This window comes from Peromyscus maniculatus, chromosome 10, assembly GCF_049852395.1.
Source record: "Peromyscus maniculatus bairdii isolate BWxNUB_F1_BW_parent chromosome 10, HU_Pman_BW_mat_3.1, whole genome shotgun sequence".
Lineage (NCBI taxonomy): Eukaryota > Metazoa > Chordata > Mammalia > Rodentia > Cricetidae > Peromyscus > Peromyscus maniculatus.
Genome location: NC_134861.1, coordinates 60,419,690 through 60,432,322, shown reverse-complemented (window position 1 = coordinate 60,432,322; position 12,633 = coordinate 60,419,690). Strand labels below are relative to the sequence as shown.

The 12,633-nt window shown below is 47.7% G+C and overlaps 1 protein-coding gene across 1 annotated transcript in view; it reads right to left on the bottom strand.

Moving 5' to 3' along the window:
* The window catches only part of Fam114a1 (family with sequence similarity 114 member A1), a 71,502-nt gene that overhangs the window by 24,373 nt on the left and 34,496 nt on the right, over positions 1-12,633 (bottom strand). Inside the window, exons 4-7 of the mRNA XM_006974599.4 lie at positions 10,729-10,842; positions 10,485-10,594; positions 6,914-7,048; positions 2,754-2,906 (exon numbers count right to left, since the gene is read on the bottom strand). Coding sequence (XP_006974661.1) covers positions 2,754-2,906; positions 6,914-7,048; positions 10,485-10,594; positions 10,729-10,842 — 512 coding nt within the window. The remainder of the gene's footprint in view (positions 1-2,753; positions 2,907-6,913; positions 7,049-10,484; positions 10,595-10,728; positions 10,843-12,633) is intronic.

The following is a 12,633-nucleotide window of genomic DNA, read 5'->3' as shown; positions in this document are numbered from 1 at the left end:
GTACTGGTGGCAAGAGCCTTCCCCCCGATGTGCCGTCCTGCTGGCCCTTATTTTTAAATTTAAATTGAATTTAAATCATTATTTTTCAGTGCTAGGGACTGAACCCAGTGCCTTGTGCATGATCTATTCCTGAGCTTTATCCTCAGTCATTAAAAAAAAATTTTTTATTCACTTTTTAATCTGAGACAGAGTCTCCTTAGGTTGCCAAGGCTGGCCTTGAATTCACTCTGTAAGCCAGACAAGCCTTGAACTTGAAATCACTCTGCCCCAGCCTCCTCAGTAGCTGGGATTCAGGCCCAAGCCACCAGGCCCCTCCTTGTATCTGTGGGGCACAATGTGGCGATCTGACGTGTGTGTACACACATGTGTACATGAGTGTATCATGCCAGTGATTGCATCTATGAACACACTGCCTCACACCGTGTTTGTGGTGAGAATGTTCCAAGTTTATGCTTTCAGCAATAAGTCTGTGCATTTCCATTGCCCACAGTCACTATGCTATAAATACATCTCTGTGGTAGCCATTGTATGTCATTAGGGCTTCCATTTGTATTCTTGTTGAGGGCCTGGGTGCTTTAATCCCTGAGTACAGGAAGCTGCTTGCTGACCAGGTACCCCACTCTGGATTGTCACAGGAGTGAAAAAAAAAATTAACTTCTGCTGGTTTTCACATAGAATTGTAGGACTGCTTATGACAGTACCAGACAGAACTTCTTAAAAGTTCTGCACTCCTCACTGAATGTCACAGAAATCAGGCTGGGGGAAGAAAGCAAAGCTTGTAGGAACGATGTACAAAGAGAAGATATGGTCCCCTCTAGGATGTTCCCAAAGGCCCCTGTGTTAAAGGCTTGCACCTTAGCTTGGAGCTACTGGAAGGTGGTGGAGCCTTTGGGGGTGGGGGGCAGGTAGAGGTGTTAGAGGGGGCTGTGAGGCCATGGCCTTGGCCTCTTCCTCTCTATTGCTTCCTGAGCCTGAGTAAGTGGTGTGTCTTCACCCGACTGTGCTGTCTCAATATACGCTCCAGAGCAACAGGGCTAACTCATCATGGATAGGACCTCATGTAGTTCACACCTGTAATCTCAGCACTCGAGAGGCATGAGGCAGGAGGATTGTATGGAGAAGCTAAGGGTTGTTTTGCCGCTGAGGCCTGTGATGGAATCGACTAGAATGCAACCTCTCTATAGTATCAGGTAGGGGCCGGTCTCCTCTTGTAGTATTGCAAACCATAATAACAACGGATATCTACAGCATGAGAGTGCATGTAAAATACAATGCCATCGACAGGGTGTTTACTTATACACATGGATGCACAAAACAGCAGCTAGCCTTCCCTGAGCATCTTCTTTGTACCAGGCACACTGCTGTGAGTTCTTCCATAGGTTATCTCCCTGAATCCCTTTAGAAACCCCACGAGGTGGGCTTTATCATCGTTGTCCTTTCAAGCGGTGTGCAATAAGAGAGGTCCAAAACCCCACAGCCTCATTTGGATGTATGACCACATACAGGCTGATTCCAGACTCAGCTTTCACTGAGAATCTTGTGCTTTGGTGGGAAATTGCCTTTTTTTTTTTTTAAACCGGATTATGAGATTCTGAAGGTAGGGGAGCAATCTTACAACTGTGTAAATTGTGGATGGCTGATGGCCAAGCCAAGCCATTTCTCTGCAGACTCGGGGACGAAGTTTAGACGGATTTTGCAAGCGGAGGGCAGTCTGCCCCACTGGGTGGAAAGCTTGTGTCTATTCACGACTGTGATTCAACATTCTTTCTCTGGCTTTCTTTACAGATGGTGAGAACACCTGCCTATTTTCCTCACTTAATTAATGAGCTAAATAAGATCTTTATCAGGTGCTCATTTTGTATCGGTATGAGAGTCATGATTTTTGTCTTTCTGCTTCATTTTTTTTTTAAATCATCCTTCAATAGTGTTTTGCTTGCTTGTTTTTTTTTTTGATAGTTTAATTTTTTTTTTTATCCTATTTGTCTGTGCACACGGAGGTCAGAGGACATCTTGCAGGAGGGAATCAGTTCTCTTTCTAACCTTGTACGTCCTGGAGCTTGAACTCAGGTAGTCAGGCTTGGCTGCACATGTCTTGGCCTGTTGAGCCATCCCTCCAGGCCTGCTGGCGTCTTTAAGACAGTGTCTCACATAGCCTAGCCTTGCTCCAATGCATAGCAAATTGTTCTGTCTTCCTGGGGTCACGTGTGAATGTATAAGGCCATCTGTTTGGTAATTTAGGTTTCAAAATGGGACCGTTTTCAAACAGTTCTCGGAAGGACGGCTTGCCTCTTATGGCCCAGATAATCTGATAAAGGTATCCAAATAAGTAACGCTGTAACTCACAAAGCAACACACACCCAATGCCCACAGTTGAACAGAAGCACAAGCCATTCTGTCTTCACTGGGTAGACTAAAGGCACGGGTTGATGAGGGATCTCTGATCTGGGAGTAAGGTCACCAAAAGGAAGGAAAGCCTGGCAGGCAAGTTTTAGAGCAGCCTTTTCTGCCATGAGGAGGGGTAGTGAGGACTCTTGATTTGCTGAGCCTTCTGGGATGAGTAGGTTAGTATAGGGCAGAGAGGAAACTGTAAGCAGGCTGTACAGCAGGTGAGACCTTAGCGTAAGTCGGGAGGTGAGAAAACAGATCTTTGTGCCTCTTCCTGGTTGTTGTCCTGCCCACCCCCCCCCCCACAGCCCCATGCTCAGGAAACATATCACCAAACAATGTCATTCCAACGACCCATGTGTCCGTACCTTGCTCTCACTCTCATTGGACAGAATCTCCAGGGCTTCCAGGTGTGACAAACCTTGATATTCATCAAAAAGCAGCCCATAGTGAGCGGTCCTCTCCACCGTGAGCTGCTGTGCCAGCCTCTGCTTCTCCTTCTCCTTGGCCTCTCTCAACATCTGCAGAGACACAATGTTCATGCACTAGACAGATCTGGCCATGTTGCCTTCCTGTGCAAGACACAGAGGTGATGGGGCAGACAGACACGACCTGAAAGAAATCGCCTCCATCATTTGGAATGTCTCAAAAGGACGCCTCGTAAATACCTCTTTGTAAGTAGGTTCGCCTCCATGACCTCACTAACTCTAGGTGGTTGGGTTGGTTGCCAATACTAGGTATAATTTCCCTGTGGTTGAGAGCGCACTGGGTCCCATTAGAAAGCTGTTGATTACTGCCCAGGTATATGTGCTATTATTGCACCCCTTTCCGGTGCTGGCCACTGTTTAGTCCATAGGCATCACAGCTGGGTAGGACTGGGGGTTGCTCTTGCTCCTTGGAAGCTTGCATGGTGCCTTCTCATACCATAAAAACTAGTCCCCCTTGGGGAGGAGTTTTGCAGGTCCCCATGAAGTCTAATCCTCACGGCTGCCTAAACAAGACATGAACAAAGACAGCACCAGTAGACGTGCGAATCTGAAAGAAGGGAAGCTCACAGCGGGGCCTCGTCCCTGTGCAAGAAACTTCAGGTGACTAAGGAGCGCTGAGAGCGGGAGAAACAGTCTTCCCCAGGGAAGAGCCCCCAGACTGGTTCTCCAATGCCAAATCATCAGCCTGAAAATACATGCATACACGTAACTTTATACAGACTAAGCAGGTTGTGTTTACACATTCAGAAATATATATATATATATATATATATATATATATATATATGCATACACACATATAATTAATTATATTACAGTAATTAAGGGAATACACACACACACACACACACACACACACACACACACACACACGTTAAGGAAACAGAGGCCATGAATTTGAGAGAGGAGGTACATGGGAAGGGTTGGAGGAACGAAAAGGAAGGGGGAAGAGGATGTAATTATATTTTATTTAAATACATTTTAGGGCTAGAAAGATGGCTCAGAGGTTAAGAGCACTGACGACTCATCCAGAGGTCCTGAGTTCAATTCCCAGCAACCACATGGTGGCTCACAACCATCTGTAATGAGATCTGGTGCCCTCTTCTATTGTTCAGGAATATATGCAGACTGTATATGTAATAAATAAATCTTAAAAATAAATAAATCTTTAAATACACTTTAAAAGAATGTTAAATGGATACTAGATTGATCCTGTTTATTAATGTTTACATGTTCTGTTTCATTTGGGGGCTGAGCCAAGGCAAGGCGTCTGTGCCTAGGAGTTAGAGGGACAGGATGCACACACACAAGGCTTCCTCGGCTTCCCACTGACATCTTTCCCACATGCAGTCGATTCTTCCCCAAGTGCCCAGACTTTCTATACTGACAGTTTTCAATGCACTGGATGTATGAAGTGAGGACATGACCGCTCCAAGGGATGGTTGAGGAGAAGGTTTTTATTGTAGCTATGAGAGAGAGATCAGCCAGAGGCATGTGGCAGAGTCCAGAGCAGGGAGAGAGAGTAACAGACTAAATGTGGCCTGTAGATTGAACCCAGCCACAACAGGAGAGAGCGGGGGAGAGCGAGAGAGGAAGGGAAGAGAGGGGGGAGAGCAGAGGAGAAAGGGCCCAGAGGACCATGAGACAAGAGGTCAGAGAGAACCAAGAGAGAGGGGGCCATGAAAGAGGAAGCAAAGAGCAAAAAACCAGCACGGCAGAAATGGCTGGGTTGTACAGGAATGAGAAGCAGGAGTAAGGGAAGCCGGCAGGCTGAGAAAGTGCAGGGTACAGGGGTGCGGTGGGAGGGCGAGAACAGCTGGGAGGAGCCACCGGTACTGAGCCAGTGCGGAGGCCAGCAGACACTTCCGGATGCTGACAGCACCACAGTTCGCCATTTGTCCGGAGTTTCTTTTGGACCTGACGCGGGGAAAGGCCGATTCTTTTGCGACCTTATTGAGAATTCTGCACCCAGGCAGATTTCAAAAGAGGAAAGAGGCTGGTTTGAGTTTCCTCTGTGACATTTTAAAAAAATTTCCCGTGGATGAAGCCTGAGACGTCTTCAATGAGAAGAGTTAGTAAACACAAACTCACGATGTATTCATCAGTGGACACGGACTAGAAATCGATGGCGTATAGATGCTTGGGCTGGCTTTCTGTTCCCATTAATAACTTCTGTCTCTCCTTCCCTCCCTTCTTTTCATCTTTCTTCTCCTCTCCCTTCACCTCCCTTCCTCTCCACTCCTTTCACCCATATTTGCAGTGTTGGGGGTGGAACCCAGACCTTGGGCATGCTACAAAGACCATCCCACTCCCCCCCCCCCCACCCCCGGTTAGTCTGCGGTTTAAACACAAAGACGACAGAATGGACCCAAGTCTATTCATTATTAACAACATTCTGCACTTGCTTGCTTTGATGCTAGGCATCTTTTATTTGATTTCTCATTAAGTTTACAAGGACATTAAGTTTATGGAGTCCTTTAAAATCGGCATAAAGAGCCCCATAAGTACATGGGCCAATGCCACAAGGTCACAGGGGAAGAGCATCCAAGAACAGAGCTCGATGTTGACTATGTGCCAATAAAACAGGCAGACTCATTTTCCTTCTGGGTTCTTGAGGTTGTTAGCCAAGAACCCACCAGGCCGTGGAAGGAATTCTCTCTCCTGTCAATCTTGAAGACTAAATTAGTATGGCTCTGGCTTTTAAAGTTTTCAAAATAACCCAGTGAAACCATCGCTGGGAAGGTGTGATACTGGTAATAAAACTCAGCTGCCGCCCTGGTCTCGGGGCATTGATGGGGAGCAGGGTAGGGTCCTCCTGATATCATCCAGAGGGTTCCCCCATGGCCCTGGCCAAGTTCCTTAGGCTGTATGGCAATCTGGCACACTTCCACCCAGTCTACCCTTTGGTCCGCCTTCGCTGGGTTCTGACATGAACCTGCTTGGACGGTCCTCCCAGGCTTCAGAAGTTCCCTGTTTTTTTTTTTTTTTTTTTTTTCTCATATAGCAAATCCCTGAACACCTCAGCCCACCTGGCGATCTACTTCTTCGAGGCACAAGACTGATCCACCTACTGAATGGCTTCCCTGCCCTAGGCTCTCCCTCCACCACTCGGTTTTCACCATAGCAACCACAGCGGTCCTCTCTAAGCCCAGGCCGGTTCCCATCACCTCTCCAAATGCTGCCACAGCCTTTCCCCCAGCTCATTAACAGCCCTGCAAACGCCCACCACGGCATGCCAACATCTGCAGCCATTGCCGTTCCGCTCTCCTCTGTGACAGGTCTCATGGTGGCTGGCCCTTATGGGGGCTGGGTAACGCGTTTCCATGTGCAGTACAATCTGTCATAGCCTGTAGCTGTGACAAAAATCAGGAGTGTGGCTCAAACATTGTGGTAGTTTGTTACATTAACTCAGGCCCCCTCTTTCATTTGACAGCAAACGTACCTAGAGTTTGCCAGTTTTTAGACTCGGCCTCACTCGCTCCAACATCGCCATCGTCTTACCTAGAAGTTATACATGTGTGTACACATACGCGTCTTTATCAGGTTCTGTTCTAGCTCATGCCACAACGAAGTTATCAGGAGGTATTGCTGTCACCTCATTGCGCAGGGGATAAACTGAGGCAGAGAGATGGGTTTGTCCCCCAAACCCACAAGGTTGTACAGCTGATAAGTGGCAGAACTGGGGTACTTCAATGGCATACATGGAAAAATCTTCAGCAGATTATTAAATAAAGTATGCAAGCGTGATCAATATGCTGCCCTTTGGCTGGAGAGAGAGAGAGAGAGAGAGCGCACACATATGTTCCATCTATATGCAGAGCAACATGCATACTCCTATACCCAAATGCTTATTTATCACTACATCTGTGTGATAACCGACAGTGTGCACAAGGACCATTAACAATGCTTGCCTCCCATGAGGATTTCAGTGGACCGGGTCAGGAACTCAGCTTTCTTTCTACTTTTTTGTGCCACTTAACTTTGAACCCGTGCTTTGACTTTATTGGCCAAAAGGAGAAAGTCAATAGGTCTAGTCCAACCTGAGACAAGGAGACGGTTCTCTCCATCAGTGTCTTGGTCCGCTTAAACCCTGGGTCGCTTTCCGCCAGGACATTCATGGTTTTCTTCCCGATGAATTCCAGAGCATCCAGACCTCCGCTTAAGACGCTTTTGCCCTGCAAATGAGAAAAACCACGTGAGACTAGGTTTTTCGACAGCTTGCTGTTTTGTGGTGGCCCACAGTTCCCATGTCCCCGGCACTCTCTTCAAATATTAAAATCAATAGAAAGCCACAAGTTTTTCACACTGTGAGATTGATCATCTGTTTAAATCCTGTTTTCTTTTTCTTGAAAAACCATGTGCGGTATAATTTGTAGAGCATATGGTGTTATTAAAAAAAAAATGATACTTAGGAGAAAAAAAAACAGTGCACATTAGGAATTCATGTCAGTAGCTCTGAGTGTATCAACAGATATGTATCTAAGACATAAAATTCACGGATGGCCCCATTGCAGTGTTCATTTGAAAGAATTTTAGCATACATAACAGAATTATTTAGGGTGGGTTATTAAAATGTCAAATACTCAGGCTAATTTAGATGATTTTTTAATCCAGGGTCCTGAAGCGGCGGACCCTCGGGCTGTTTCAGACAGCTCCAGCGCACTTTCAGAAACCGGCGAACACCAACTATAATTAGTACATTAATGAAGGAAGACAGCTTGCCTTCCATGTACTTCCAGCCACAGAAACTGTTCTATCAGCCAGGTATCACTCTGGAAAAATCCCTTTGCCAGCCACTGTTTCCCTTTTAACAGAAATGAAAACACCCGAGACTCACACACACTGCTCAAGTGAATTCGAACCACATCGCTTTGAAGCCTCCAGATGTAATTACAACCATACAACTCTAGCCCCAATCTGCAAACATCTGTGTCTTTCTCACCTTACATGGAAATGTTAGATTTTGTTTTGTAAATCATCTACCTATGCTTTTCAATCCCCATAATTACTTAAATGGCAGTTTTCAAGCTTACTGGATATACTTTATCAGACATTTCCATTTCCGGCATTTAGAATGTGTTTTCAGATCAGGGACCGAATCAGTATCCATGCTACGGAACAGATTTTAAACGCAGATACTTTGAAGGATGCTTTGGGTTCGATATAAAGTGTCCCCCAACAGCTCATGAGCATCCTTGGTCCTCAGCTACGAGCGTTAATTTAGGAAGTTCTAGAAACTTCAGGAGGAGGAGCTTAGCTGGCGGAACTAGGCCACTGGGGGAGGTGTGTGTGTGTGTGTGTGTGTGTGTGTGTGTGTGTGTGTGTGTGTTGTGTGTGACCTTAAAGGTTATATTTGGTCCTCAGTCCCTTCCTCCTTCTCTGCATCCTGGCTGCCAGAAAGTAAAGACTGTGGGAAGGAGGCCAAGCAGGTCCAGGGGAGCACAGAAAGGGAGCCGAGGATGTGGACGGTGCACTCAAGAGTGGGTTGCTCAGGGCTGGCAAGATGGCTCGGCGGGTAAAGGCGGTCACTGGGCGAACCTGATGACCGAGCCCCATCCCCAGAACACTCATGAAGTGGAAGGAGAGAACGGGACTCCACAAAGTCTTCCTTGGATGTTCCTCTGAGTACCATGGTACAGGTGCCCCGCCCCCATCATATGCATACACGATAATAAATAATTTTTAAAAATTTAATTTAAAAACAAGGGAGGCGACAAGCCATGAGTTCATTTTTTTACGACAGAGTTACTGAGTGAGCTGCGCCCACTCTCATGGGTGCCCTTGAACTGCTTCGCTGGATGACTCCTAAAACATTCTTGGTATGTCTCCTTCTTCCCGCCCAGTCCAAGGAGCAAGCACAGGACGGTCATTTTCTTTATTCCTGGCATACTTTCGCCCCGACATCTGGGTAAAATAACCTTCCCTGCTCATCTACAGCCCCCTCCTCTCCCCTAGTGCATGGTTGAATTGACTTACTACGGCAAGATCTGGCATCAGCTCATGGCCAGAGTCTGGTGAGGTTTCTGGTACACAGTGAGAGCAATCATCTCTCTTTAAAATCACAAATGGGTAAATGACTGAAAAAGGACATGAGCCAGATTTCTAGAAAATCCAGTTAGTTTGTTCTAGATAGTACACTGAATCTTTTTTTCCCCTGACTCTGAGGACCACCTAGCTCCTTCATCCCACTCTGGGTGCCTCTGCTTTCTTTCGATCCAAATCAGTGTTTTGTTGTCGGAAGCAAGCTTCCTTTAAGAGTGAGATGGTGCCGGGCGGCGGTGGCGCACGCCTTTAATCTCAGCACTCGGGAGGCAGAGGCAGGCGGATCTCTGTGAGTTCAAGGCCAGCCTGGTCTACAGAGCGAGATCTAGGACAGGCTCCAAAGCTACAAGAAAAATTCTGTCTCGAAAAAAACAAACAAACAAACAAAGAGAGTGAGATGGTTATATAGCTGGCTTTTAAAAAATCAACTTAATCCTAAATGAAAGTGTAAAAATAAACAGGAAGGGTAGGACTTGCTGGGATCCATTTAGGGTCCTACAGGGAAAGGCACAGTGGGAACTGCAGGGATCTGGCAGGGTAGGGATCTGGCAGGGCAGGGATCTGGCAGGGTAGGGATCTGGCAGGGCAGGGATCTGGCAGGGCAGGGATCTGCCAGGGTAGAGATCTGCCAGGGTAGGGATCTGCCAGGGTAGGGATCTGCCAGGGTAGGGATCTGCCAGGGTAGGGATCTGGCAGGGCAGGGATCTGGCAGGGTAGAGATCTGCCAGGGTAGGGATCTGGCAGGGTAGGGATCTGGCAGGGCAGGGATCTGGCAGGGTAGAGATCTGCCAGGGTAGGGATCTGGCAGGGTAGGGATCTGGCAGGGTAGGGATCTGGCAGGGCAGGGATCTGGCAGGGCAGGGATCTGCCAGGGTAGAGATCTGCCAGGGTAGGGATCTGCCAGGGTAGGGATCTGCCAGGGTAGGGATCTGCCAGGGTAGGGATCTGGCAGGGCAGGGATCTGGCAGGGTAGAGATCTGCCAGGGTAGGGATCTGGCAGGGTAGGGATCTGGCAGGGCAGGGATCTGGCAGGGTAGAGATCTGCCAGGGTAGGGATCTGGCAGGGTAGGGATCTGGCAGGGTAGGGATCTGGCAGGGCAGGGATCTGCCAGGGCAGGGATCTGCCAGGGTAGGGATCTGCCAGGGTAGGGATCTGCCAGGGTAGGGATCTGGACTATTCCTCCAGACTTGTTGCTAGTCCTTTGTATGTAGACGTAATTTTAAGGAAATTCAGCCACGATCCAGGAAGAACAGCTGTCCCAGCTCTGGGTTCCTTCCCCCACCCAGAGGCCGTCCTTGCAGCAGCTGGAAAGGACACTGTTAAATCAGATCGGGAACAAAAAAAAATGTCCCTTCTAAACCTCTTCTTTTAAACACGGGCCGCATTTCATCTCGCCCTTATTATTTCAGATCCAAGGTTAAACCTACTCTGTGGCAGAAAGCATAACAAACCGTACTCCAAAGCTGTGAGCAAGACTGCCTTTTTTTCTCTCATGTATCTGGGTCACGAGATGGAGAGATCAAAACGAGTGAGCCACTAGGGAAAACAGGAAGCAGCCAGGGACTCACCGTGTTTTGAACCACGTGGGTGAGGGCTGACAGCATGCCCCTCGACCCTGCCGCCCCTGGTGGAGGAGAAGGGTGGGAGCCTCCGGCGGGGTCCTGATCTGGAGTCACATCTGTCACGGCAAGAGAGAAGAAGGCCCCTGTTAGAGTGTGTTTTGCTGATCTGAACTTGGGCTCTTTCCCACTGTGCAATTGTGCACACGGCATAATAAAATCCCCCCAAACACTAGGTGAACACACCACTCACTTTCAGAGAATCCATCTCCGGCATCAGTGGGTGCCCCTTCAGGAGATCCGGAATTGACACTGTGGATTCGGAGGGTCGCCCCGGCCTTTTCTTTGACAGCTGTTAATCCATGACCTGTAGGGAAATAAATATATAGTTCACAGACACATTAGAAGGCCACACAGTCTATCACCCCTAGGTTGATCTCACAAAACATCTGGCCTGGTGGGTGTCCACCCTGAATGAAACAAGACACTCAACAGCAGGGTATTTAGATTCCCTGGAGTAGGGCCCAAAGATGAGCTCAGCCTGGTCAAGGCTGAATGACCTGAAAGAAGCCACCGTCCTGTAGTGACTCAGTTTCCTTACTGTGTTTCCAGACCCTTCTCCCTTCTGCACCTCACACTGGCTGTCTTTCACATTGACATTCCAAACTCAAGCCAGCATCTTTGAATGGCATGGCTGTCTTGTCTTCCTCATGCTTTTTAAGTGTCACGTGGCTGGCTGATCTGTCATTCGTGTTTGTCATGGTTGTCATCATATGGTTGTTTTTTGAAGTCCCGGCACATAGCAGGTGCTCAGCTAACACTGGCTGAATTGAAGTCAGACGAACTTCAGTACATTTCTAGGTGTGAACCGAGGCATGGTGGCACATGCCTATGATCCCATCACTCTGGAGGCTGAGGCAGGAGGATGGAAGTTTGAGACGAGCCAGTGTGAACTACTTAGCAAGATCTCGTCTCAAAACAAAACAAAACAAAATAAACAAAGCCCCCAAATCAAAACAAGCAAGCAAGCAAACAAACACTACATTTACTTAAACGTGCACCTTGGAAGATCTGGAGCTGACCTGAAGGCTCTAACTCAAAAAAGTCAGTCAGTGAGAAAGCCAGGAAGCAGTAATTAATAGTGCAAACCAGACTGAAGGTCACTGATTTTACTCCACTGGACAGGTAACACCTGTATTTCCAAAAAGGGACAGTCCTTTATTTCCAAGACACTGGAGCAGTTGGGATTCAGTAAGCCCTTGATGAATACAGAGCAGACCTTCCCATCCACTGAGCAAAAACCAACCCTTGACTTTGTAGGAAAGTCTTGTCCCCATTGCATCCAAAGACAGCCTGACATCCTCCACTCAGATGGGCTCTAGCCTTTCTGTATTTCCAGACAGGATGCAGCAACCAAAACGTGAGTAGCTCACTATGGACCTCATGGCTGTTGGAGATCTAGAAGGAAAGACAGCCCTGCTATCTCCATGTGAGTGCCTGTCCCCTTCCTTGGCATGTGAGAAGAATGGAAGGATGTCTCCAGGGACCCTGGGTTGTACAAACCCAAGGCAGTGGTAATCATAACACCTAGGAGCAAAGTGCCAAGTCAGAGGAGACTCCACAGCTGAACAGAGCCAGTCAGAATCACAAATCACCAAAAAAAAAAAAAAAAAAAACCAGTTCAAATGACCATTCATCCATCTCCAGAGTTAGAGGAAGACACAGGCGAATCCAAGGACTAGTAGTTTGGACCTGATGTCAATGCCTACAACCCATGCATGTAAAAATCTGGGTGTCGGCTGGGCGGTGGTGGCGCACGCCTTTAATCCCAGCACTCGGGAGGCAGAGGCAGGTGGATCTCTGTGAGTTCGAGACCAGCCTGGTCTACAGAGTGAGATCTAGGAAAGGTGCAAAGCTACACAGAGAAACCCTGTCTCGAAAAATCAAAAAAAAAAAAAAAAAATCTGGGTGTGGTGCCATGAAGCTTATAGTCTCAGAATGAGGGAGGCAGAGGCAGGTAGACCCCTGGGGCCTGATGGCCAGACATTCTAATTGAATGAGTAAATTTCAGGCAAAGTGAGCCATGCTGTCCCAAAAGGCAAGGTGGACAGCATCCTTGAAGAATGGCGTCTGAGACTAACTCTGGCCTCTGCACATA